The sequence below is a fragment of the Tachypleus tridentatus genome, chromosome 9, assembly GCF_004210375.1.
Source record: "Tachypleus tridentatus isolate NWPU-2018 chromosome 9, ASM421037v1, whole genome shotgun sequence".
In the NCBI taxonomy this organism is placed as follows: domain Eukaryota; kingdom Metazoa; phylum Arthropoda; class Merostomata; order Xiphosura; family Limulidae; genus Tachypleus; species Tachypleus tridentatus.
The window spans coordinates 67,382,867-67,409,966 of NC_134833.1; the positions used below are offsets into that span (position 1 = coordinate 67,382,867).

Below are 27,100 nucleotides of genomic sequence, written 5' to 3' on the forward strand. Positions count from 1 at the left end.
GCATGTGACACTCACACAAGCCAATTCTATATCACTGTACATTGTTTAACTGTTATACAGATGTTTTATTCAATTTAACTTTAAAGAATATTCTAAAAGCTAGTTATGAACACCAAAAGTAATCGGTCAGTACACTTTGAGTGAATTTTTACTATTATAAATTGTTTAACCTAACCTGTTCTGTAGTTAATTTGTGCTCTTATACACTTCTAGTTTCTGTGGTTGACATTTCTCAAAGCATAGTGAAAACAGTTTCTACCTCTTATTCTTTAATATAACATCCTTGTACTAAAGTGATACTTTACACTCAGTCCTTTGAATCTTGTTGAGTCTTAAATCCAACTTTAACATTCCTAATGTCAGGAAGAAAATTAATGAAGACTACATATAAAAAAAAAAAAAACGTAACTGCTTGATTGCTCTTAAGATTTATCCATTTTCCTCCCAGTGAAGAAATGTCCACCCATCAAACATACTTGGGATTATTTTGTCTTTTGGAGTAGTGTAGCATGATTACAGTACTTGTCAATACGAAACAACACAAACATATACACCAAATTCTTTTAATTGAAGGAAATTTCTGTTACAAATCAAACCATGATTTGGACAGTAGTTCAACCTTTACTTTACCTACTTTTTTCACATTTTTGGTCCCATTCTAACAATAGACAAAGGTAAAAATTACATATTTCATTTGTGATTGAACATTATTTATTAGCATATACTGTCACTGGGGACAAAACTTTTGCTAATAAGGATTATGTATTTCCAACTTCCATCAGTTAAAAGTGAAGAAAAATGTTTTTACCATTTTAACTCTGAGCTTTCAGAAATTTCACTTTGCGACGTAAAGTACTTGTCCATGCTGACATTTGTTTATACGCGTGATTAGTCATTGGTGCATTAAGTTCAGCAACAGAATTATTAGTAAGAGTTAAGATGGATAAAATATCCTCCTTCTCTCCATACTTCTGCAGCTGAGTGACCAGACACTGGATAAAGAAACTTCCATTTGACACTGAGCGGAAGGACACATAGCTGTTGAATGAAAACATTACGTTACCCTACATAAATGATTGATGCATGTTTAATTATTAAATACATTACACTGTAATTTAAATTCTATGAAATATGTTTTACAATTAGCAACCAAGTTCCGAAAATTATTAATGTGCATGAAAGTAATGTACATTCAGTGTTGTTATATTAATAAAACAACAAATATGGACAGCTAGTTTCAGCACTTAAAAATAAAGAACTCAACCGAACGTGAAAACTTGCATTGTGATAAGGAAAAATATTATATGAAAATAAACTACAGTTTTGTGTATAATTTATAGATGATTCATTCGAGAGAACCTTTACATAAATTTAAAATAATTATAAATACAACATATCACTTTGAGAACAAGTCTATTGGTTGTAAAAGGTAGAACACAAACTGGTTTTAGAAATGTATGGATCTTTAAATAATTCTATCGATTAACTATACAGAAAACCAATACTGTGTAAAAAAATTTCATGGAAGCCTGAAAATGAACTAACTCGTTTAGGCCTACTCAATCAGTTTATTCTAACTTTCACCATTCCCAGACATGATACAGAATTTAAAGAAAAGTTTAAAATAATTTTGAATAATAAAATTTATCCACAAATTGAAATGGGACAGCTGCTAATATTACCATATTCATTTGTATACTAAGTTACAACCCAATTGGTACTTGTTACCTGAGAACAGTTTTACACATCATAAGTCATATATTAAATTGTTTAATATCACTGCAACTATGAAATTTCATGATGATGTAATGCAGTGAAATGTGGTAGCTTGTCAATTAGTTTACTGTACAAACACACAGCTGGTAACAAAATAACCAGTCTGGGAATTAGACAACTTTAGCTCATATAGACTGCTCTTCCTGAGTGCTGGAGAAATGATTTATAATTCCATAGACCTCATTATAAGCATTTACATAAACAAACACTGGTTGAAATAGTTATGAATGTTGTGTCTTACTCTGTTTATATTTTAGGGTGTTAACAGCATGTCACATACTTGACACATAATTTGTGTAACAAATATGTACAACATCCACCTGATAAAAAATCTGCCCATAACAATGTAGGTATGAAATGTCAAGTTCCCCTTCTAATCCATAAACTGACTCTGTACTTACATCAGACTATACGTATATTTATGCAAATATATACGGAACTGTTTTTCTCTTGAACATACTAAAAGACTAAATCCACATCACAACAGTTTGATTTTATATTCATAAGTCATTAACAAACAGTTCAATGTCCGATACTATCACACTTACTCGGGGACTGTTGCATAAGCACAAAGTATATCACTGTGAAGTGGTAACAAGTCTGAGCTCTGAGCTGCACTATCTGTGGATATATTAAGTTCCTGTATTGGTACAGTTGGACAACCTGGAAAATATCAAAGTTATGCTTACTCTACACCACATATAAATGTTGAATAATGACACTGAAAACACAGCAACAAACTGGATTAACCAATTTCGAAACATACTGGATGTGTGAGTACGTAACAACAAACACTGATGTAATTTTTACATGTTTAAGTATTGATAAAACATAAACGTTCAAACAATGGGGAATGTCGATTGTTGTAATCAGTAGAACAGCCTTTTCTATATTTGATAATTTAGTTTTTAACAAATAATGTAACTGAGAGACACACAAAAAACTGATATTTCTGGATTTGTTAGATCAATACTATGTTATAAACACAAATTACTTTAATACATAAAACTGTTTCACTGACGAGTAACAGAACCTATCACTAACAATGTTAACAGCAGGGAGTAAAAAAAAACTTATTTTTCTTTGTAGAAAACTAGATGAACTTTAAAGAATATAACTGTTTTAAGCAATAAAAGTTTATTGTGAATTTCTTTCTACTGGTTGAAGATTTCATACTTCTCTATTAATCTGATGTGACAAAACTGTCTCAAAAAAGGGTTATTTTGTCACTGAAAGACATTAGCATTTAAACCATTTGATGACACAACTATATTTGAAGTATTTAAATAACTAGTACGTGATTTTCCATCAGTATACAGCCTCTTGCAAAAATTATTTAATTTTCCCACCTTTTAAAACATGACAAAAATGTACATGTCAATAACTGACATAAGTACCATATATGGTCATGTGACAAAGTCAGGACACCCTATGAAAGCCTGTGTATTTGTGTAACATTTTTGGATATATAAATATTTAATTTCAATTTCAACAATACTTATAGATTATAGTAATATAACTAAACAAATAAAACTGAAGAAAATACTTTTCAAGATTTTCTATAAATGTAATTCTACAAAAATGAATATTCTAACTGAGGAAAAAATTAGGACACCCTACCCCCTTTGGCTGAAAAAACTGCAGTGAGACGCTTCTTGTTGCCATCTACCAGTCTCTGACATCAGTCTGAAGACAGTTTGCCCCACTCCTCAATGCAGAATTCTTTCAGCTCTGAGATGTTCGAGGGGTTTCTTGCATGTACAGCCCGTTTCAAATCACCCACAGCATCTCAATGGGATTAAGATCTGGGCTTTGACTCGGTCATTCCAGGACTCTCCATTTCTTAGTTTTCAGCCAGTCCTTGGTGGATTTACTGGTATGTTTTGGGTCATTGTCGTGTTGCAGGGTCCAGTTCCACTTAAGCTTTAATTTTCGTACAAATGATCTCACATGATCCTCAAGCACCCTCTGATACACAGTAGAATTCATGGTGGATTCTATGATTGTGAGCTGTCCAGGTCCTGCTGCAGCAAAGCAGCCCCAAACCATGACACCTCCATCTCCATGCTTCACAGTTGGTATGAGGTTCTTTTCCTGGAATGCTGTATTTGGTTTATGCCAAAAATGTCCTCTGTGCTGGTGTCCAAATAATTCAATTTTGGACTCATCTGTCCAAAGAACATTATTCCAGAAGTCCTGGTCTTTGTCTAGATTCTCTCTGGCAAACTTCAGTCTGGCCTTGATGTTTCTCTTAGAGAGCAAAGGTTTCCTACTCAGACAGCTCTTTTGCTCTCACCATGGTGCTCACTCTCACTTCAACAGTCAGGAATACACCAAAATAAATGCCTGAGGTTTAAATAGGGTAAGCCTCATTCAAAATGCTGAGTAACGATCTTCTAATCATGTGTGATACACCTGTGTGTGAGTTGAGCCACTTTAAGTGGGAATGAATGTGGGGGTGTTGTCCTAACTTTTGCCTCAGTTAGAATATGCATTTTTGTAGAATTACATTTACAGAAGATCTTGAAAAGTTTTTTCTTCAGTTTTAATTGTTTAATTATATTCCTATAAACTCTCAGTATTGTTAAAATTGAGATTAAATATCTATATATCCAAAATGTTATAAAAATACACAGGCTTTCATAGGGTGTCCTAACTTGTTCACATGACTGTATAACATTCATGTCAGTACCATGCATAATTTTCACTTCAGTGCCATTCACAATAATTAAACATTCAGACTTTCAAACCTCTAATCCACTGACTGTTGCTGCAAGTATTTCTTGTAATTTTTGTCTCCATTCATTTTCTGGTAAAGTTTTTCATTCTCTGAATAAAACTACAGAAGAAAACTTTCTCATCACTGCATCAAGAACATTCACAACTTTGAATTACATGAATGTTGAAAGAATAAGAGAAACTTAACTTGGAGAGGCTTTTGAGATTTTTCTGAAATAAAGCCATGTTATTTGAAAACAATATTTCTCTTGCATACAATTTCTTAAAAAAGAAACCAACAGGACAGAAATAGTGTTAAGCTTGTTCAGAACTTACCTGTTTGAAAAGAGTTTCCTTGACATGATTGAAAAAAGAAAAGTTTTGGCTTTCCTACCAACGTTTGTGCTAGTCCATATTTACCAAAATAATCAACTAGTTTCTTCATTGGAACTTTCACCTTGTCTACTCCGTATATGTGATCTAACAAAAGAAAAAAACCCAAAAAAACAGAGTGAATCATAAAAAATTTCTTTTATAATACTAAAATAAAACTAACAATGTAGTTTGGATATATTTGAGCCTTTATGTTTGACCCTCAGAGAAACTTTACGTGGGATGTTAGTGTATAGCTTTTAGTGATGGCTATAAGTCTTACACGAAGACAGAATTATCCCTGAAAACCAGATTCTGTGACACAAACATAGAAATTGAAAATAGTCACAGAACAATTTTATATCTTAATGTATTTGTAACTGTTGTCTACATTACATACAAACATTAACATAGTCATTTAGGTTTCAGTTACAAACATTTCAACTGAACATCAGATACCTCTTATTAAAATGTTTCTAACAACAGATATCAAAATAAAATGCATTTATACACCCAGTTACCTAAAAACATTTCAGCATTAAGGATCTAATATCAAAAAATAAAATGACTACTGTAACACATGAATATTGGAACAACATTTATAGGATTGTTAATTAACGTTTAATGCAGGAAGCTTAAACTATATACTCCAAAACAATGATACAAATATCTACAAGTTTTATAGTGTACTTTACATGGAAGGCTCACACTATATACATCTAAACAATGATACAAACATCTACAAGTTTTATATATTTTACTTTACACAGCAACAATGAATCTTCTTTTAACACCAAACAAGATCTTCCTGTTACTCATCCCTTTAACGAACCCAATCATTCCTTTAATGAAGTTACTCTCATTAACATTAAACAGAGTTAAAAACTAAAGAAGATAGTGAAATCAAGGAATCTTATGTAAACACTGTTCAACCCTTCTGAATGAACCTATATACTGGAATCAGAGATCTACATTCACTGGTTTCATTTCTGTCAGAAAAAATATTTTTATTCTTAGCTTATTTTTATATAATGTGAAAGCTGAATTTCCTGAAACTTACTGTTCAAGATAATTTTTCATACCTGTTTTTATAAGTTGATTAGTATATTTTTTCAATCAGTCTCCAAGTGTTGCCTTTGTTTTACTTAAACACCAAAATATAGTTTTAAATATATGTATATTTAGCCATTTCTAAATTAACATATCCCTCATACCTTTTAACATACACTCTCGCCATTGGCTACATTATACCAGAAATGATATCCTTACAATAGTACCTAGTGAAATAAAAATTTCCTGGAAAACTAGATGACCTTCATGATGTCACTAAACTCCCTTTATATATATATCATTCACTCAATTACACCATCATTCCAAGTATACCCCTGAAGAACAAAGGTCTACTTTCTGAAAGCCCTAGGATTATGGGGCTTTTATTAATTTCTGTAAAGACTTCTTGAACCAATGTGTTTTTCTAAAATCATGAAACTTTTGTTTATATAATTTTGTGTTTCTGGCTCTAAACTTCACTTCTAAACAATTTATTAATTGTCTCCATACCCTTTTCTCCATGAGACAGAATACACAAAACAAATATATCGAAAGAAGAATGATCCATTGTAGCCATCCTTATTACTTCTTTCTCAATATCACTACTGGTTAGGTTCTCCAAAACTTCAACTTTAAAACAAAAACTTTTGAATGTCTGCATCAGTGCATCTAAAAAGGCACAAAAAAAGAAACATCAGGTTTAAAAGTGTTGTTAGTATTTTGGTTTATACATTTACTCAAGACACAAATACCATTAAATCTCTTTTACAAGCCAGTCTAACTTACCCATGTTGAGATTGTACTAAAAACCTAAAACACCATCACAATTTAAAAACATTAAAAATCAACAAACATACTTTTACATACAAATGGCAGAACAGACTCAAAAAACATATACATAAACTGCTATAATTTACAGATGTATGAGATAAGCTACAAGAATTATGAGTCATGAATAAGGAAAGAAACTGAAGTAAATATAGTCAACACTAAATGCAAAGAATCTAAATTATCTCTAAAAATCAGTGATATTACATAACATTCACTTCTAAGGTGTTCAGGAACATTAAGGTAAACAACATGCATGAGCTCCATAACCAGTCTGTTATTGTAGCAGGTCTAAAAACGGACTCTTAATACAGAGAAGTAAAACCTCACAGTAACAAACATCTTTTTGTTCTTGTTGAATTTTCTGCTAAACTGGTCAACACTACAAATGCTTGGTCTACTCTTCACCAGTGGAAATGACTTTCATTATATAATTCCCCCATGACTGAAAGAGCAAAAACAGCTCATGACAATATCAAACTCTGTGCTAGTACTGTGAGATTTTGTAAACGTTTTAACTGTACATGATATTTCCTGGTCTATGATGAAAATAGTTACTTTTTAAATAAAATCTAACATTATACAATAATTATCAGAACTTCAGAGTGGAAAGTGTCAGTTGATGAAAAAGTTTAAATGTAGAAGATTTCCACAAATATAATTCTCATGATTAAAAAAATGCATTACAACAAGTCAATTATGTGGTAATTTTTATCACCAAAGTTACATGACAAATAATAATAATGATATCACATGTCAGTTGATTATTTACTCACCTTTATCAACCTGAGTACCTATTCTATCTGTCAGTGGTGGATCACACCCATCTTTGTAGAAAGTTTCTTGGTTAATGATGAAAGCTAATCCACATGGTTTTCTTGTAATTGGGTAATACAAAGAACTACATGTATTTCCTGAAAGAAAAAAAAACCCATTAGAAGACAATTAGTAAAAACTGAATTAAAACACTAATATACCAATAGATACGTAGCTAATCTATAATACAACTGCAAATCAAGAATTGTTACTCAGGGGACATTTATTTATAAACTATCCTGTAATACCTATACTTATCTGTCAAGTCAGATCTCTTTCAAAATGAGTCAGCAACAGAAACTACGTTTCAGATGAAGGAAATACAAAGAAACAAAACTGGAAATTTCTGCCAAAAATCAATGAAAGATGGCTAACCTGATGTATCATGACTAATAAAAAGAGATATCACCATAACTTTGTGGATGAAGGGTTTTATCCATCCACTAAGTGTGATATATCACACAAAAAGTAAGGACACTACCAAAAGAAAGGATCAGTTCTGATAATACATTCAGTTTGTGTGACTGATCAAACAAAAGTAAAGAATTAGTTCTGATGATATATTCAGTTAGTGTGACTGATCAAACAAAAGGAAAAAATTAGTTCTGATGATATATTCAGTTACTGTGACTGATCAAACAAAAGGAAAGAATTAGTTCTGATGATATATTCAGTTAGTGTGGCTAATCAAACAAAAGGAAAGGACACTACCAAAGGAAATGATCATTTCTGATGATACATTCAGTTAGTGTGACTAATCAACAAATCTAAGGAAAAATAAAAGAATAAATCTAAGACCCATTTGGAACAATGAATATGATATGGCATATCACTACTAACAAACAGTTTTCATTGACAAGTGAATCTGCTAATGTCACTGAAACAAGATCCAAGTGTGATTTTCCATAAAATATACATAACCTTCACAGAAAATCTCTTAAAAATTCATTACATGTAGGAAACTCCTTAAGTTCAACTTAAAAGTTGGAGGAAAGAAAGTAAGAGTACCTTGTAACGAAATATGATAAGTGTTAAAGGAACATAAGAACCATACATTAACTATAGAAAGGAACACTGGTTAAAATAAAAACATCCAAAGAATGAGAGTAGCTGAAGAGGAGAGACAAAAGAATGTGTAAAAAACTGACACAAAAGAGAATATCATGAGAATCTAACCTCTCAAAAAAAAAAAAGAAATCTCACCTGTAAAAGACAGCTGTGAGAGACTACCTGCATGCTAAACACAGGTTATGTAAGGTAGACCTTGGTTAAAGTTGTAATTGTTACAATAACAAAAAAATACAATAGCAGTAATAGTTAACACTGACTCCATAGTTCATAGTAACAGCACAACTTTCTATAAGAAAATATATGACATCATATGAACATAACATAGGAGATGGGAAAGTGAAGTCTAGGTTAAGTTTACCCATGTCAAACTGACAATCTTGCTGAAAAGATGAGAACATTATAACAAGTACAGAAATTCTGCAGTTGTGAGAAGTCTATCTGTTTTGACCCTGTTATATCTATTTTTTTTGGTAAACATTACCTTTATTTTAATGATCCAGTACTATTTACTTACAAACATATACTGTAACCTAATATTGTACACATTAACTATTTAAATGTTTGTATATCATGTACTTACTAACATACACTGTAACCTAATATAGTACACATTAACTTTATTTACATGTTCCTATATTATGTACTTACTAACATATACTGTAACCTAAAATTGTACACATTAACTTTATTTAAATGTTTGTATATCATGTACTTACTAACATACACTGTAACCTTATATTGTACACATTAACTTTATTTAAATGTTTGTATATAATGTACTTACTAACATACACTGTAACCTAATATTGTAAATATTAATTTTCTTTAAATTTTCCACTATTATGTACTTACTAGCATATGCTGTAACTCTCTCTTTCAAGTCTAGTTTATGCATTATTTCAAATGCCTTTTGAAGTGGACTCAAGTTACTGTCATTTATTTTATTCTTATATTGCAATTGGAAGAACAACTCTTCTGCTGAGTGAGTTCCTATGTCTTCACTCAACAGTTTCTCCAATGAAATCACTTCTTCTTTAGGTAGGTCTTCACACAAAGAAAACAGGAGTTTCCTACAAAAATTATTGTTAAAATTAGTATAAATTAATGTATAGAAATGCAATGAATTTCTAAACAAAACTTGCAGCTATACAGTCATAAATATCAATGTAAAAATATGAGAGAAAAACACACACAAAAACGAACAGTAGCAAGTATATACAAGTACAGTTTTCAACAAATACAATACAGAGTTTTCATAATATAAAAGAAGTTATATCTGAAATTCATAAATGGTATTGATTAGTAATGGGACTTGGAGTAAATGTATATGGCTCAAATATTAAAAACAGATAAATCTGAAAGCTGAATTTTACCACTAATACATGCTTCTTAAAATAAGATGATATAATATCTTTATCAGTATTACCACAAGGTATTCCAAAGAACTGAGGTAGTTAGAATTTATTACAAACAGAAAGCTACATAATGGTCTATCTATGCTCTACCCATCACAGCTATCAAAATCCAAACATTAGCACTGGAAAACTAAATTAAAAATTCTGTTAAAAAAAAAAACTCTTTGAAAATCGTTTTTAACACATTAACACTCACAGTCCCCATTCTTAAATGACATTATATGTATTTAGCTGTTACAAAACACCAGGATAAAATAGGTCATATTTTGGTAAATTACCATAACTTTGAACAATACTGGCAAAGTTAAATACAAATATACTTCCAAATTAAGATATTATATTTGATTTAGTCTACCTTTATATTCATCAACATCATCCAATAATCAGAAATATGAAGTTTTTGAAATAACATCTATTCCAATTGATGATGTGTCTCCAGTAAAAGAGTGAATTGAGACAATGGTCCAAACTACCTCAAAACAACAATGAAAGAATAGAAACCTGGAGAAATGTGATAATGAATCAAGCTTGCTTTTTTCTAAAGGAGATTTTAGAATCATTATTCAGAACTTTTCACCAGATCTGAAGACACTACAACTAGATTGAATGTTGGGGTGATACCTAAATCAAGAATCTCAATAGACAAGACTGGAACAGAATAGTCACTGAGAAGACCCACCTTTCCTATGACTATGTTTAGTCAGTTGGTAATGTTGAAATGATCAAGTATTAAAAAGATGAGGAAGGCAAAGAAGAAAAGTGTCCATCTCTTACTTACTGGTAATTTTGAAAAGTTTGTTTACTTTGACACAAAGTTGGTTGGCATTTTATGGTGTAAAGCAACAAGATTATCTGCACCAAAAAACCAGTAAAATAATTAAAAGTAAAGTAAAATTATTAACATTGGTAAAAAGGTTAAAGGTAAGGCAGACAGTGTCACGTTAAAGGTAAGGTCGACAGTCTCATTGGTGATGGTGAGACTGTCCAGTGTTAGAGGTAAACCTTGGGACAAAACATGTCTATAATGGTGCCATCATTGACAGTCATAACAATGGCATCACAGTAAAATGTGGGTTATTGTGACCTGAGTGTCACACAGACCATACATTGGTGCATCAGTCCCAAATAAAAGAAAACTATAAGTTAAAAACTGTGGTCAATGTGTAGTCTAGTTAAGGCAACTTCTCATTTCCAATCCTCACAGAAACAAAATAGTCAAAGTCCAACAGAGGAATTTATCTGGAAAAGCTTGTTTTTACATTGCTCACTCCAAGTCGACAACCAACGAACATACAGCCAAACCTTGAATACATGACCATAGTCCATGTATGGAACAGGCACAGCAGTGATAGTACCAGAGCAGATAGACTGGCCTGATATCCAGAAGAACTAATAGAAGCAAACTTTGAAGAGAAATGGGCCAGTCAGTTTTGAATATTGGTGAGAACTGGTTGAGGTCTAACATGAAGCAATTCTAGGTCAGTGGAGAACTAGTGAGCAGATATAAATGGTACAATGTGAGTACTGCTTAGCTTCAATATGATCCAGGGCAAAAGAAATGGTGTACAGTTCAGCATTGAATACAGAAACTGTAGAGGGAATTGTTTGTGCAACCACCAAACCACAACAAACCATGGCAGAGCCCACAGAGTCACCATGTTTCGAATCATCCGTATAAATGGGAATGGAAGAATGGATTGAAAGATGTACAGCAAATGAAAGACAGTACTTCCAATCAGGAGTATCCACTTTTCTCAGATGACTCAAAGAAAAGTCACATTTGGGGATGGTAATAAGCCATGGTGGGATGGGCTAACCGGTGGATATAGCAATGTCATCCAATGACAGACACAATTCATCCAACTGTGCCTGGATTTGAAAGCCTAATGGGACAATGGCAAATTGTTTGTTCTGAGAAAGCATGGCCCATTGAGAAAGGAAAACACAACCTCAGGGGGGATGCTGTGGTAGGACAAAAGTTTTGAAGCATACAGTAAAGACAGTTGGCAAACAGTGGAGGTGAAGAGGAGTTTCACAAGACTCTGTGTACAAACTCTGAACTGGGGAAGTGTGGGAAGCCCCATGCAGAGGCAAAGTCCCTGATGATAAACAGGGTCCAGCATGTTCAAGCACAAGGTCCTGGCAGAGCCATAGATTAGAGACCCATAGCCCAGTTTTGACAGAATAAGAGCATGATATATCTTTAGCACAGAATATCGATCCACTCCACAAGAGGTAGAGGAGGGGACATGAAAGATATTCAGTGCCCTCATACACTTGACTCTTAGCTGCTAAATGTGTGGAAGAAAGATCAGCTTACAGTGAAAGATAATCCCCAAGAACTTTGCCTCAGGAACAACAGGAAGCACAAAGAGAGAGAAAAGTCAAAACTGTTTGCTGTGGTCCACTTCAGTAAATGATGGAGGGCAGTCTGCAGCTGCCACTCAATAAACCTCATGTTCGACAACTAACATAAAATGTGGAAATCATCAACATAGAGCAAAATGCTATCCCTCTATAAAGTATCATAAACCTTGTTAACTTCAAAGGATACCGACATAAAATGTTGCCATTTGGGAAAGGCTTCTCTGATCGGCATTTCAAGTCAAATCAGTTGGTCCAAGGTGGAATTCTGTCTTCAGAACTCACATTGAGTGGGAGAGAAGAGGTTGTTTGATTTGAGGAAGCAAAGCAACTGAACAGCAGTTTGAAGGAATCTTGGTATCCTTCCCAGGCTTAGAGAAAGATAGGACAACAGCCTGGCACTACGCATCAGGAAAAACATTCTCCTGCCAGATCCGGTTAAAAACAACCAGAAGAATAGTAAAAGAGCAAGAGAGAGATGGCACAGCATATCGTAATGTATATCATCAGGTCCAACTGATTAAGAGCCAGCTTGAGTTCCACCAGTGTAAAGTGGAGATTACAGTCACAGAAACGATCAGCTTGAAAGGAAAAAGAGACAATTGCTCTGCCAGAGTTTTGATGGCTAAGAAGGTGAAGGATGAAGCAGAAATGTTAGATGCCTGGTAAAAGCTTTTGCTGAAAGTATGTGCAATGCTCTTGGTATCAGCAACTTCTTGACAATCAGAGAGCAAGACTGAAAAGGGGACATAATTATACTGCCCATTGACCTTCCAAATCTTTTCCCATATGAGTTTGAAACTGGTGGTAGAAGAGATGCTGGTTGTGAATTTAATCCAAGATTCCTTCTGACTTTGACATCTTATCTGCTAAGTATGTGCATGGGCTTACTGAAGAGTATTGAGGTTCAAAAGTGTGGGATACCTATGAAAGGTATCCCAGGTCTGTTTTAAAGCTTTCTGTGCTTTGTGGCAGGCAGGATTCCACCACAGACAAGGATACTGTGGAAAATGTGTTGAGGTTTTAGGAATATACTGAGCAGCTGACTGAATAATACAGTCAGTCACTGCTGCCACACAGTCATATATCAATGGCTTACAGATGACAGCAGGATCAAGTTCTGTAAGAACAGTGAAAGAGGACTAGTTGGCTTGATCCAACTTCCACTAGGGCACATGAGTCAGGTGGCATCAGCCACAGCCAATCTCTTTTAAAATGAAAGGAAAATAATCACTGCCTCAAGGGTTACTCTCAAACCTACCAAGTAAGAGAAAAGTGAGGGGAGTAGATAGAAGAATCAATAGCAGTGAAAGACTGACTAGATGCAGGAAAATAAGAACCAGTATTGAAGAGAGAAAGGTTGTGATCTGATAGCATACAATCTATGGAGTGACTCCTCCCATCAATAGCAGCACTTCCCCAGAGGGGATTATGTCCATTAAAGTCCCCCAGGATTAAGAAGGGAGATGGCAACTGTTCAATGAAAGTATCAAAGTCTAATTGATCATAGGTCTCTTCAGGAGACAGGTAGAGAGAACAAACAGTGATGGTACAACCCAAGGAAACACAAATGGCTACAGCCTCCAAGGGTGGGCACATATTTGTTCGACCAGCAGTGCCATCCCTCCAGGTACTCATCCATCACACAACCTATCATTTCTGTATAAAGAAAACTGCCAAAAGGTGACTAGAACTGTTTCCTGTAAGGAAAGACATATAAGACATTAAGAATCAATCAGTGCTTTGATGTCATCCAGATTAGAATGTAAACATCAACAGTTACACAAAGAGGCCATTTTTACTTATGTGTAGGCAAATTGGGTGGAGAACCCTTCTGTTTTCAACCACACTTTTTGTTTATTTTCTTAAATCAAGGGAGATCTGTTGACCTCCATAGATCCTGCCCTGGTCTAAATAGGCAGGTCTCTGTTGTTGGAAGAAGATTTCAGCGACTGAGGGTGTGAACAAATGATTGTTCTGCATATCAGGGTAGAAGAAAATGGACCCAAGAAAACACTCATACCCAGAACCAAAGGCAGTGGATCCAGAGATCTGGTGGAATGAATGGTAGGGACAGAGATGGGTGTTCACATTGATTCATCAACTTTCTTATCCATGGAGGTCAAAAGACTTTTCACATAATTTGAGAAGGATTCTTTCAGAGGCACATAGATATTTGGCTGTACTCCCACTGTTGCAGTGGAATGAAGTGCAGCAGCATACATCTAAGGTGGAGTGGTGGACAGAAACGTTCGAGCCTCGGGGTAAGAAAGGTTATGAATCATTTGCAAATGCTGTACCTCTTCTTCTTACCCCCACCTAAGGCATGAAGTAAAGTAAGATTGGTGAGAGCCACTATAATTGATGCAATGAGAATCCAGTTCACACTCGTAGGCATCATGGTCCTTGCTACTGCAATGAGCACACATCAAGAAACCACGACATGATGTCTTTGAGTGACTGAACCACTGACATTGGAAACATCTGAGAGAGTTCGGAACATATGGTCGTATCTTGCAATTAAGATAAACTGCCTTGATGGTGGCAGGTGGACATGGTGAAGTAAACATCAAAATTAGGAAATGAATTTGGAATTTCCTGTCTATTAAAAATATTTTAATAAAAATGGGCAAATGACCACGTAACCTATATACACTGCTGGCCAAAATATTAAGGCCAATGAACATAAAGAAAAAACATGCATTTTGCATTATTAGACTCAAACACACATTTGAGTAGAGCTTCGAAAGATGAAAATAAGAAAAGGGAAAATAATAAAAAAACTTTATTAGCATCTAGTAGGGAAAATGTGAACACTATGAAATTAGCCTAAATACAAGCTGGTCAAAAGTTTAAGACCATACTGAAACGAAGCGTTAATCGGGAAACACGTAATGAAATTTAGTCATTTGTGTTCAAGCATTAGCATTGTCAACATCTCTTGTACTACGTTGGGTAAAAACATGGCAAAGGCAAAAAGGTCCAAAGTTTGAACATGGCAGAATTGTCGAGCTGCAAAAGCAAGGTCTCTCTCAACATGCCATCACTGATGAGATTGGGCGTAGTAAAACTGCTGTTGCAAATTTCTTAAAAGACCCTGTGGGATACAGAACAAGAATTTCAAGTGGTCAATCCAAGAAAATTTCGCCAACATTAAGCGGGATGATTTAACGGGTTGTCTGGCAAGACACCAGCTGAACATCCAACAAGATTAAGACCCTTACGTATGCAGAATGCAGCTCAAGAACAATAAGACATCATCGAGGAGAGAAAGGCTTTAAAAACCATAAACGTCTTCAAAGGCCACGCCTCCTTCCACACCACAAAACAGCTCCGTTAAACTTTGCTGAGAAGCACCAAACGTGGGACATAGAAAAGTGGATGAAGGTTTTGTTCTCTGACAAGACAAAATTTAACCTGGATGGTCAAGATGGCTTCCAACATTACTGGCATGATAAGGATATCCCATCAGAGACATTTTCTACATGACACAGTGGAAGAGGTTCCATCATGATCTGAGGTGCTTTCTCCCTCCATGGAACAATGGAGCTTCAGGGTATGCAGCAGCATCAAACAACAGCTGGCTACATTGGCATGTTGGAAAGAGAATCCTTACTGACTGAAGGCCCTCACTCATGTGGAAATGACTGGATCTTTCAGCAGGATAAATCTGCAATCCACAATGCCAACAGGACAAAGGACTTTTTCATGGTAAATAATGTGATTCTTTTGGACCAGACAGCATGTTTGCCCAAACTGAAGCCCATTGAAAATGTTTGGGGGTGGATGGCAAGGGAAGTCTATAGAAATGGATGTCAATTCCAAACAGTGCATGATCTTCGTGAAGCCATCTTCACCACTTGGAATAACATTCCAACCAGTCTTTTGAAAACGCTTATATCGACCATACCAAAGCGAATGTTTGAAGTTATTCACAATGATGGCCGTGCCACTCACTACCAAGACCTCTTGTTGGGCATTTCCTAAACTGTTTAGGACTTCTTTTTGGTATGGTCTTAAGCTTTTGACAAGCTAGTATTTAGGCTTATTTCATAGCCTTCACATTTTCCCTATTAAATGCTAAAAAAGTTTTTTTTCCCTTTTCTTATTTTCATCTTTCAAAGCTCTACTCACATAAGTGGTTGAGTCTAACAATGCAAAATGCATATTTTTTCTTTATTTTCATTGACCTTAAGATTTTGGCCAGCAGTGTATATGGAGGTCTTACAAAATGCCATACCTTCATGTTGTATCATAAGCCTTCTCAATTGCAAAGAATATTGATACAAGATGTTGTCATTTGAGAAAGGCATCTCTGTTTGACGTTTCAAGTCGAATCAGATGGTCCATGGTGGAGAGCTGTCATCGGAACCAACACTGGTAGGAGGATGTTTGATTCGAGGAATCAAACAAGATGAACATTTGTTATCCTCTCTAAGGTCTTACAGAGACAGCTCATCAAAGCAACTGGATGGTAGTTTGAAAGAATCTTGGGATCCTTCCCAGGCTTAGAGAAAGGTAGGATAATAGCCTGGCACCAGACATCAGGAATAATATTCTCCTGCCAGATTTGGTTAAAAACAATCAGAAGAATAGCAAGACATAAATAGTGCAGCATTTCATAGTGCACATTATCAGGTCCAACTGATGTACTGCCAGACCGATGAAGGGCCAGTTTGAATTCCACCAAGGGACGATTATAATCATAGAGAGAATCAGCTTGAAAGGAAAGAGGTAATTACTCTGCCAGAGTCTTGATAGCTAAGAAGGTAGAGAAGAAGCAGAAGTGCTAGATACCTGGCAAAAGCTTTCACCTAGAGTATCAGCTACTTCCTAGCCATCAGAGAAAAAGAACAAGAGAGAGACAGAATTATATTGCCCACTGATCTTTCGAATCTTGTTCCATATGACTTTGGAACTGGTGGTAGAAGACATGCTGTATGTAAACTTAATCCAAGATTCCTTCTGGTTTTAATGTCTTTCCCACCGAGAATGTGTGAGAGCCTGCTGGAAAGCGATGCACTTCAAGAGTGTGGGATATCTACAAAAAGTATCCCAGGCCTGTTTTGAGCTTTTGGTGCCATATGGCAGGCAGGATTCCAGCACAGACAAGAATATAGTGAAAAACGTGTTGAGGTATGAGGAATACAATAAACAGCTGCTTGTCTTATACACTCAGTTACTGCTGTCACACAATCATCTATTGATGGCAGGATTCAGTTTTGTGAGAGCAGTGAAAGAGGGCCAGTTTGCTTGATCCAGTTTCCACCAGGGCACGCAGGTCAGGTGGCATCGACCACGACCAGTCTCCCTGAAAATTACAGGAAAATGATCACTGCCTCGTGGATTATTGTCAACACTCCATGAAAAATGGGAGAATAATAAAGGGGAGCAAATTGAGAGATCAATAGCAGTAAAGGACTGACTAGGTGCATGAAAATAAGTAGAAGAACCAGTATTGAAAAGAGAAAGGTTGTGATCAGAGAACATATGCTCTAAAGAGCATATCAATATCAACCCTCCTCTCAATATCAGCACTTCCCCAGAAGGGATGATGTCAATTAAAGTCCACCAGGATTAAAAAGGGAGACAGCAACTGTTCAATGAGAGCATCAAGGTCTGACTGATCATGTATATCTCCAGATGACAGGTAGAGAGAACAAACAGGGTGTGTTGAGTGGCAAAGACAGGGTGGGCACATGCCGATCAACCACCAGTGCCACCCCTCCATGCACTTGTCCATCACACAACCTGTCATTTCTGTATAAAGAAAACTGCTGAAAGGTGACTGTATCAGTAGGTTTCATAAATGTTTCCTGTAAGAAAAGATATGCAGGATGGTAGGAAGCAAGCAGTGTTTTTATGTCATCCAGATTAGAATTAAACCTCGACAGTTCCATTGTATCAAAGTGGCCACTTTTATTTACATGTAGGCGAAATGGGTTAAGAACACTTCTGTTTATAGCCACGTCTTTTTTCTTTACTGTCCTTATTCGAGGAAGGTGTATCGACCTCTATGGATCCTGCCCTAGGTCAATTGAGCAGATATTTGCTGTTGGAAATGGATTCCAGTGGTTGAGGACACGAACGAATGATCATTTTGCATCTTGGGGTGGGAAAAGAAGATGTATCTGAGGAAATGCCTGTACCTGCAACTAAAGGAAGTAGATCTTAGGACTTGTTGGAATTATGTAGATGACAGAGATGGGTGTTGAAGATGATTCATCAACTTTTTTAACCATGGAGGTCAAAAGATTTTTCATTTGTTTTGAGAACGATTCTTTTGGAGGCACAGAGAGATCTGACTGTACTCCAACTGTAGTTGTGGAATGAAATACAGCAGCATACGTTCGAGATGAAGTGGTGGACAGCAACTTTCGAGCCTCAGGATAAGTAATGTTATGAATCGTTTTCAAATGCTGTACCTCTTTTTCTTCAAACCATCTAGGGCAAGAATGAAAGTAGGATGTGTAAGAGCCATTGCAACTGACACAATGAGGGTCTGTTTCACACTCATAGGCATCATGGTCCTTGCCACCACAATGAGCACACGTTAAGGAACTACAACATGACGTCTTTGAGAGACTGAACCGCTGATACTGGAAACATCAGAGAGGGTTTGGAATGTATGGCCACACCCTGCAATTAAGATAATCTGCCTTGATGGTGGCAGGTGGATGTGGTGATGTAAGTGCCAGAACGAAGATATTGGTTGGCATCATAATTACATCTTTGCGAGTGGAGTTATGCCTCACTGAAGAAACTCACTGGGTGGAGAAATCAGCAAGAATCTCTAACTCTGGAATGTTCTTCAAATCCCTCTCAACAATAACTCCTCTTGATTAATTCAAAGTAGCATGAGATGTAACCTCAATAGGTATATCCCCAATTGCCAAGTAAGGTACTATTAAACTAAAAGATACTGCACTTATTACATTCGTCTTAAAGTAAGGTACTATTAAACTAAAAGATACTGCACTTATTACATTCGTCTTAAAGAAAGGTACTATTAAACTAAAAGATACAGCACTTATTACATTTGTCTTAAAGAAAGGTACTATTAAACTAAAGATACAGCACTTATTACATTTGTCTTAAAGAAAGGTACTATTAAACTAAAAGCACTTATTACATTCGTCTTAAAGTAAGGTACTATTAAACTAAAAGATACTGCACTTATTACATTCGTCTTAAAGAAAGGTACTATTAAACTAAAAGATACAGCACTTATTACATTTGTCTTAAAGAAAGGTACTATTAAACTAAAAGATACAGCACTTATTACATTTGTCTTAAAGAAAGGTACTATTAAACTAAAAGATACAGCACTTATTACATTTGTCTTAAAGAAAGGTACTATTAAACTAAAAGATACAGCACTTATTACATTCGTCTTAAAGTAAGGTACTATTAAACTAAAAGATACTGCACTTATTACATTCGTCTTAAAGAAAGGTACTATTAAACTAAAAGATACAGCACTTATTACATTTGTCTTAAAGAAAGGTACTATTAAACTAAAAGATACAGCACTTATTACATTTGTCTTAAAGAAAGGTACTATTAAACTAAAAGATACTGCACTTATTACATTTGTCTTAAAGAAAGGTACTATTAAACTAAAAGATACCACACACAGTCAGAACAGAAACTCAATACTTATTTTATAGGTTTGATTACATTTTAAATCCTTGTCTTACTTTTACATATTCACTCTAAATTTAATTTTATTAAATCGGTTATGTTGTTGAGGTAGGTTATTGCATAAATGTAATAAAGAGTAAATATGTACTTTATTTTAGACACTTGTTCCTCTATCAAACAAATAGTGGAAACAAAAAACTCACTTGAACTCACCGATGATACTCGGATGATGGAATTCCACCTCGGCTTTGTGCTTACAACTGTCAATTTCTCGAAGCAAATTATATCTTTTAATATGAAATAATAGTTCTCGGATTAACGATTCCTTGTTTATCTTTTCTATTGGGTTCTTGAGGAGAATATTCCAGAATTCAGTTGGTGTTAAAACAATCTGATCCTCCAAAACCTGTTTAACAAATTCAGAGTGTAAGACTTCAGACAAGAGAAATACCATTTTTTTAACATCTGATGGATACATCTTCTTCATGACAGAATAATAGCGGTCACTAACAACACTGTGAGAAACGAGTGAGTGTGATATGTCACTTCCGCTAATCAGAGCAGCATCACTCTGTAACACGTCAGGACGTGGAGATGCCATCTAGAGTAAAAAAAACAAATACATTAAACAAAATTATGGTTCTTGAAATAAAGAAATCAGAGAATTATAACACTGAAGTTAATAGAGGTCATCAATTCAAATTCAGTGCTAAATATTTATCCCTTTTACTGTTGTTGGGGCGTACATGATGCACTGGGAAAAACATCCCAGCTGCAGTGAACAGGTTAGATGTATATACATAACCACACATAAACCAATATTAAAACATATTTCATTACCTTTCTATGTGATAAATTATTCTGGTTTACTTCTAAGTATGCATGAGTTAAACTGTCTGATATACCATGTGTTTACAGACAATGTTCTATATTAAACTAAGATTTCAAGAATTTTTTGGCATCTTATGCTATAGTCTGATAGTCTAACTCTATAAATGTTATACAACACATAGTAAATTATCTATGTATCAACAATTCTCTAGATTTTTTCTTCCTTTTTTTTTTTTTAACAAACTGTCAATTTAACATTTTTGAAAACATAATGCCATATCGTTTAGTGGTTTATACAACCATATTTTCCTGGCCCCCCCTCTTTTAGTACTTTTTACATCTATGGTCCCCTCTGTTTATACACCCATATTTATCTAACACCCTCTTTTAGTGTTTTATACCTCCATATTTTCCTGGCCTCCTCTTTTAGTGCTTTATACATCCATACTTTCCTGGTCCCCTCTGTTAGTGCTTTATAAACTGATATTTTCCTAGTCCCCTCTGTTAGTGATTTATACATCCACACATACATCTCTATAGAGACAAATACATTTAGTGGACTGATTGACAGATTAGGCTTAATTACATAGCACACATACATAAGTAAAATATACTGCATGGTTCTGGACAATATTAAACCAGTGAAAATCACTCATTCTGTCCAAACTACCACACTGGAATTATGGAGTAACTTTTAATTACTTTAACTTAGAGTTTGTTTGTTGAAGTTAATTAAATTACTGCAATGGTGATAGGTCCTATGCATACAATAAATGGAAACTGTAATTTTTATATCAAGGTCTTATGTTACACTTCCCAACTTCATACACATGCAGTAACAGTTTATATTAAAAACTTACTTCCATCAAGATTGCAGTATTTTGTTTCTCTCTTCTAAACCAAACATAACCCAAAGTAATGTGAAAATGTCATATTTCTCACTGATAATGTGACTAATTATGTCACTACAATATGTAAAATACTAATTACATTATTCAAAACATTTTAAAAAACACACTTTATACTGTTGTTGTTTAAGTTTTCTATTTTTATCTCTAGTTCCTATAATAATAGCCAAAAGATAGATTACTATTTTTTTTAAGAATTACAAATCAAAAACATAAGGTAAGTTAAAATTGAGACATTTCTCACATCCCAAAAGATCCTTTCAGGACAGCAGGACAAAGAGGTCCAAACTGGGTTATGTGGTCTTATTATTAGAAAGTTAACACTTCCATACTACTTTACTGAATAATTCAGAACAGCAGGACAAAGAGGTCCAAACTGGGTTATGTGGTCTTATTATTAGAAAGTTAACACTTCCATACCACTTTACTGATTAAGTCTATAATTCCTAAATGGTAAATTTATTTGTTTTTATGCAATTCCAACTGATTCAAGTTTCATCAACAAATCCATATCAACATTAGGTAAGTAAATGAGTAAGATAACTGGTCAAGCCTCTCCACTACTTCTGTAAATTCAACTAGCATGTATTCTTTCCATGACAAAACCCAAAACTGGCTAACTCGCCAATTAATCAGTCAATCAATAACAAGGAACAGATTCACAACTAAAATAACTAACCCATCAGTTCACTCATCTTTTTTATTTCACTATTTATTTTTTCACATATTAATTAAAACTATTTGAAATATCAAATCAGATATACACATTTAGAAAACTTCAGCTAATCACTGTCTCACAGCAAACTTCTGTATTTTATTGCTACCATACGCAGTTTACAATATATATTGTACTAGAAGATTCTGCAGCCTTTATCATTACATGACTAACTAAACTTATCATCCCCATTTTTACCCAATAATACTTCAAAAACTAAGTAACACTGCCCAAATTTTCCCTCACACAATTAGATAATAGTAACATACAAGTTACTATGCTATTCACAATGTAATCGCTATAGATTTTTCTGCAACACAGCAGTTTATTTTATGGTTGTTCTTTTGTTGGTGCCCCCAGTGGCACAGAGCATACATGTTAGAATCCAGGTTTCAATACCCATGGTGGGCAGAACAGAGATAGCCCATTGTGTAGCTTTGTGCTTAATTACAAACAAAGAGTCACCCACTGGTACAGCAGTAAGTCTACAGATTTACAATGCTAAAATCAGAGGTTCAATTCCCCTCAGTGGACTCAGCAGATAGCCTAATGTGGCTCTGCTATAAGAAAACTTACACACACTCACTGAAAGAAATCTGTTGTTGGTAGATTCCTTTAAATTATCACCAGTTTCATGGGGAAGGGGAGTGCTGTTGGGCACACTCGTGCAATGCACAACAGACAGACACCAAGAAACCCAACCCTCTTGAAAAGTTGGCTCTAATAACTTTGGTTAAAACTTTGAACAACACAATGTTACAAATTTTACAAAACTATATCAAACATTCAAAGACAAAGCAGTACTTTTTCTGAAGCTTCTCTAAGTTAATAATTCTGTTTTAATCATACTACTAACACAAGTTTAAAAAATATTCTCTCTCCTGAGGTCAAGGTTTATAGCCTCTAAACATTTAATTTTAATAAAATAGTTCTCCCTAAAATTGCATTTTACAAGATTCCCCCAAATTTTTTCTTAATATTATGTACATCTAAATCTGTTTGAAAATATATAAAAAAGCTACTCTTTTCTCTACTTTATTTAGATTAGCTTTCAATTTTCCCTACACTATACACATTAAAACCATTCACTTCTCAGTTTCCTTCAAAATATAAATCAATCGTTTTCTCATAAAACCTACTCTCAAACAACTATAAATTTCGATATTAACACTTTTTTAAAGAAAAATAAGAAAAAAAGATATTTTTAAGTATCTCCAACACAGAATGCAAAAAAACGTAAGAAACTTAATGTATAAATTAAATAATGGCAGAAGGTTTAGGAAAAGATGCTGTGTTGAACTGAAAAAATGGCATAATATAGGCTATTTAGTTTTAATGAATGAACTCACGACGCAGTTGCGCCAGAAAATATTGAACTTAATTTATTGCGTTTGTAATTATGATAATTCGTAAGGCAGTATTATCGATCGGAATGATAGAATATACTAGTGAATCTTCAAACTTATGTACGTCACAAAAGGTTACAAACACAAAAATATAACTTTAAACTCTATAATGTTAACTAAAACGCCCAATCCGCCCTTTTCAATTTTATGTCCCTCCCCTACAAATATAATAGATTAACACTAATGTATCTCAGAACAACTTATATGGATATTAACATAATAACAGATTAGTGATAGCGTGGCATTAACTAGCACCTAAAATAGGGTGATGGGGTGGGGGATCCTAACAATTGGACTCTATTAAATATGTCTTAACGTTTAAAAATTCACTTTTTATCATAATTTACTATAACTGAAAAAGTTATAATTTATAATATCTTCGTCCATGTACTTTAATAGCTCAGTTCCAGTACTATAACTCGCACGTTCATTTGTTACGAAATATTAGGGACGGCTAACGCACATAGCTCTCGTGTAGCTTTGCACGAAATTCAAAATCAAACAAACAAAAACCGAAATATTACATATTAGCGTATATACTTGTACATATTCAAATATAAAAGCTCAAAGAAATATAATACAATCGATACCTTTAACACCTAAACATTAAACTCCATAGCGTTTCACCTGTATATTTGCCTTTTAAAATAAGCTTTTCAGATTTTACGATTTGCAAATGTGGCTGCCACAATAGGAAATCAAGCTGTCTGTTATCAGTATATATCTAAATAATCAAACTTCAAAGGTCATAGTTTCCTTTCAAATCGAGTCACTCTTTGGGTTTGTTAGAGTCGATATACAGAATATTAACTTCCACAAAAGTTGGTTGTACATTGTACGTATAAATAAGATGATTATTATGGCTTATCTTTGCACTTTAGAAATTTAAGCCATGTAGATGCTGTGACTTTATGTAAAACTGAAGGTCTATTTAATTGGATATTCTTTATTCGTGTTCAAGAATTACTCGTGGCATTTATTTCCGGTTGGAAGTTTTTAATGCTTACAGTCTCCATAAGCCTTAATGTTTCTTCTTTATCTTTTATCCTGAACAGAATGGTGACAGGACACTTTCGCGGATTTGGATTAATAAGTTTGTGAATTGTGACCGGATTTGTACCAAATCTTATAGCCACGTTAAAGTTGAGACTCCTCATTGCGCTATAAAAAGTGATCCGAACATAATAAGGACTTTATGAGTTTTCGAATGTAAAATGCGGCAATATCCAGTATAAACGCGTACAATCTCAAAAAGTATCGGCAGTACAAGCAATCACTTTGACCACTCTATTTAGAAGCATGGTATAGCCAGATGGTTAAGGCGCTCAACTCGTAATCTGAGGGTCGCGGGTTCGAATCCCCGTCGCACCAAATATACTTGCCCTTTCAGCCATGGGGTCGTTATAAGTGACGGTCAATTCCACTATTCGTTGGTAAAAGAGTAGCCCAAGAGTTGGCGGTGGATGGTGATGACTAGCTGATTTCTCTTTTAGTCTTGCACTGTTAAGTTAGGAACGGCTAGAGCAAATAGCCCTCGTGTAGCTTTGCGCAAAAAACAAAAACGCTCTTATTATTATTTCTTTTAACACAGTGGTCGACGACAGGTTGCAAAACTTAAACAGGCATTTTTATTCAAAATAAAAAACAAAGTTAAAAAAGGACTCAATTAAAAAAGTAAAAGTTATGGACTTGGAAAATTGGATTAATTTTTCCTTTTTAAAGTTTCAGACTTTCTAGGTTTATCTTTTATTCGAAAATAAAGCATCTGTGTTTGTCTAACGAAGCGCGAAGCTACTCAATGTTATATCTACGCTCTTCTCACGGCAATAACAAACACAAAATTTCAAAGACTAATTTATCAGAATTAAGCACAAAGCTGCGCGATGGGCTATCTGTGCTGTGCCTACCACTGGTGTTGAAACTCGGTTTTTAGCGTTGTAATTCTGCAGACATGCAACTGTGCCATTAGGAGGCGATAATGATATTTGATGTCAGAAATCTTGAGCAGATAGAGAGAGATATGTGACTATTTTGTGTCTTGAATTATTAATTAAATTTCTAGGTATTCTTAGTATTAATGTGCTTCCTTCATCTTGATGATGCAACCCTTCTCTACTTCACTGATGTACTCTTGAGCATCTTCATTCTTATTTTAATCATTCTGTAATGTTTCTGGGCTTTTATCTTATTTTCAGTCATCTATTTTGCGCTTCCTTTTACACTCTCTTCTTTTATAGCGCGTAAGGCGTGCGACTCATAATCCGAGGGTCGCGGGTTCGCGCCCGCGTAGTGCTAAACATGCTCGCCCTCCCAGTCGTGGGGGTGTATAAGTGACGGCCAATCCCACTATTCGTTGGTAAAAGAGTAACCCAAGAGTTGGCGGTGGGTGGTGATGACTAGCTGCCTTCCCTCTCGTCTTACACTGCTAAATTAGGGACGGCTAGCACAGATAGCCCTCGAGTAGCTTTGTGCGAAATTCCCAAACAAACAAACTCTTCTTTTAACGCTTAGTAGTTTCGTTCCCAATTTTTAAAAATTAGTTAATATCTTTCTTCTGAAGTAATTTTCATTTTCTACTTTAATCTTGGTCGTCTTTTAATTTTGACTCTTTCCTATTTATAATCATTTCCAGCAAATATTCAAGCAAGTGTTATTGGATTTTTTAAAACCAAAATGATACGCCTCCTATTACCACTATTGTACAGGTTTGTTGACTGGGCTTTTTCTGATTATTTGGTAAAGAGAAGAATGCTGAATCTAGTACATTCACAGACAACAAATGTTTTATTTCTTTAATTTTTAAGTTTTAGTCTAATTCGCAGCACTGAAATTATTGGCCCAAATCATCAGACTGACCAAACTATATGTTGATTAATCGTTAACTGTAGCACTCAATAAACAGTCAGCACTTACTCCAGCATAACTCATTTCACCCTGGCTCAAATCGTTCTTAAACTTGATAAAATTTCATATGTTAATCCATGCATTCATACCTCCTGACAAAATAACAATACGCACATGTAAATTAAACTCACATTCTTCAATGCTATGACGCTTAGAATTACTATATCCTCGAGATTTCACAAAATATACATCAAAATAATCATGTATTCAACACGTGTGTATTAAACTTACAATTACCAAGCACTTCACTCTGTCTTACCTCGTGTATTTTATAATTCACGA

The 27,100-nt window shown here is 34.7% G+C and overlaps 1 protein-coding gene across 5 annotated transcripts; it reads right to left on the reverse strand.

Annotated features, from left to right (window-relative positions):
• Positions 1 to 549: 549 nt before the first annotated feature.
• LOC143225385 (caspase-1-like) lies at positions 550 to 24,652 on the reverse strand. Of its 5 annotated transcripts, XM_076454682.1 has the most exons (9): positions 24,170 to 24,381; positions 21,287 to 21,419; positions 20,258 to 20,655; positions 9,484 to 9,701; positions 7,521 to 7,658; positions 6,427 to 6,585; positions 4,831 to 4,974; positions 2,325 to 2,439; positions 550 to 1,038 (listed from the first exon to the last, which is right to left on the reverse strand). In XM_076454682.1, exons 2-9 carry the CDS (start codon positions 21,290 to 21,292, stop codon positions 813 to 815), a joined length of 1,404 nt encoding a protein of 467 aa, XP_076310797.1. In that variant the 5' UTR covers positions 21,293 to 21,419; positions 24,170 to 24,381; the 3' UTR covers positions 550 to 812. The 5 variants fall into 5 exon arrangements, with proteins under 5 accessions (XP_076310797.1, XP_076310798.1, XP_076310801.1 ...); XM_076454683.1 differs by lacking the exons at positions 21,287 to 21,419; positions 24,170 to 24,381 and adding an exon at positions 24,505 to 24,652; XM_076454686.1 differs by lacking the exons at positions 21,287 to 21,419; positions 24,170 to 24,381 and adding an exon at positions 24,542 to 24,607.
• Between the last annotated feature and the right edge of the window lie 2,448 nt (positions 24,653 to 27,100).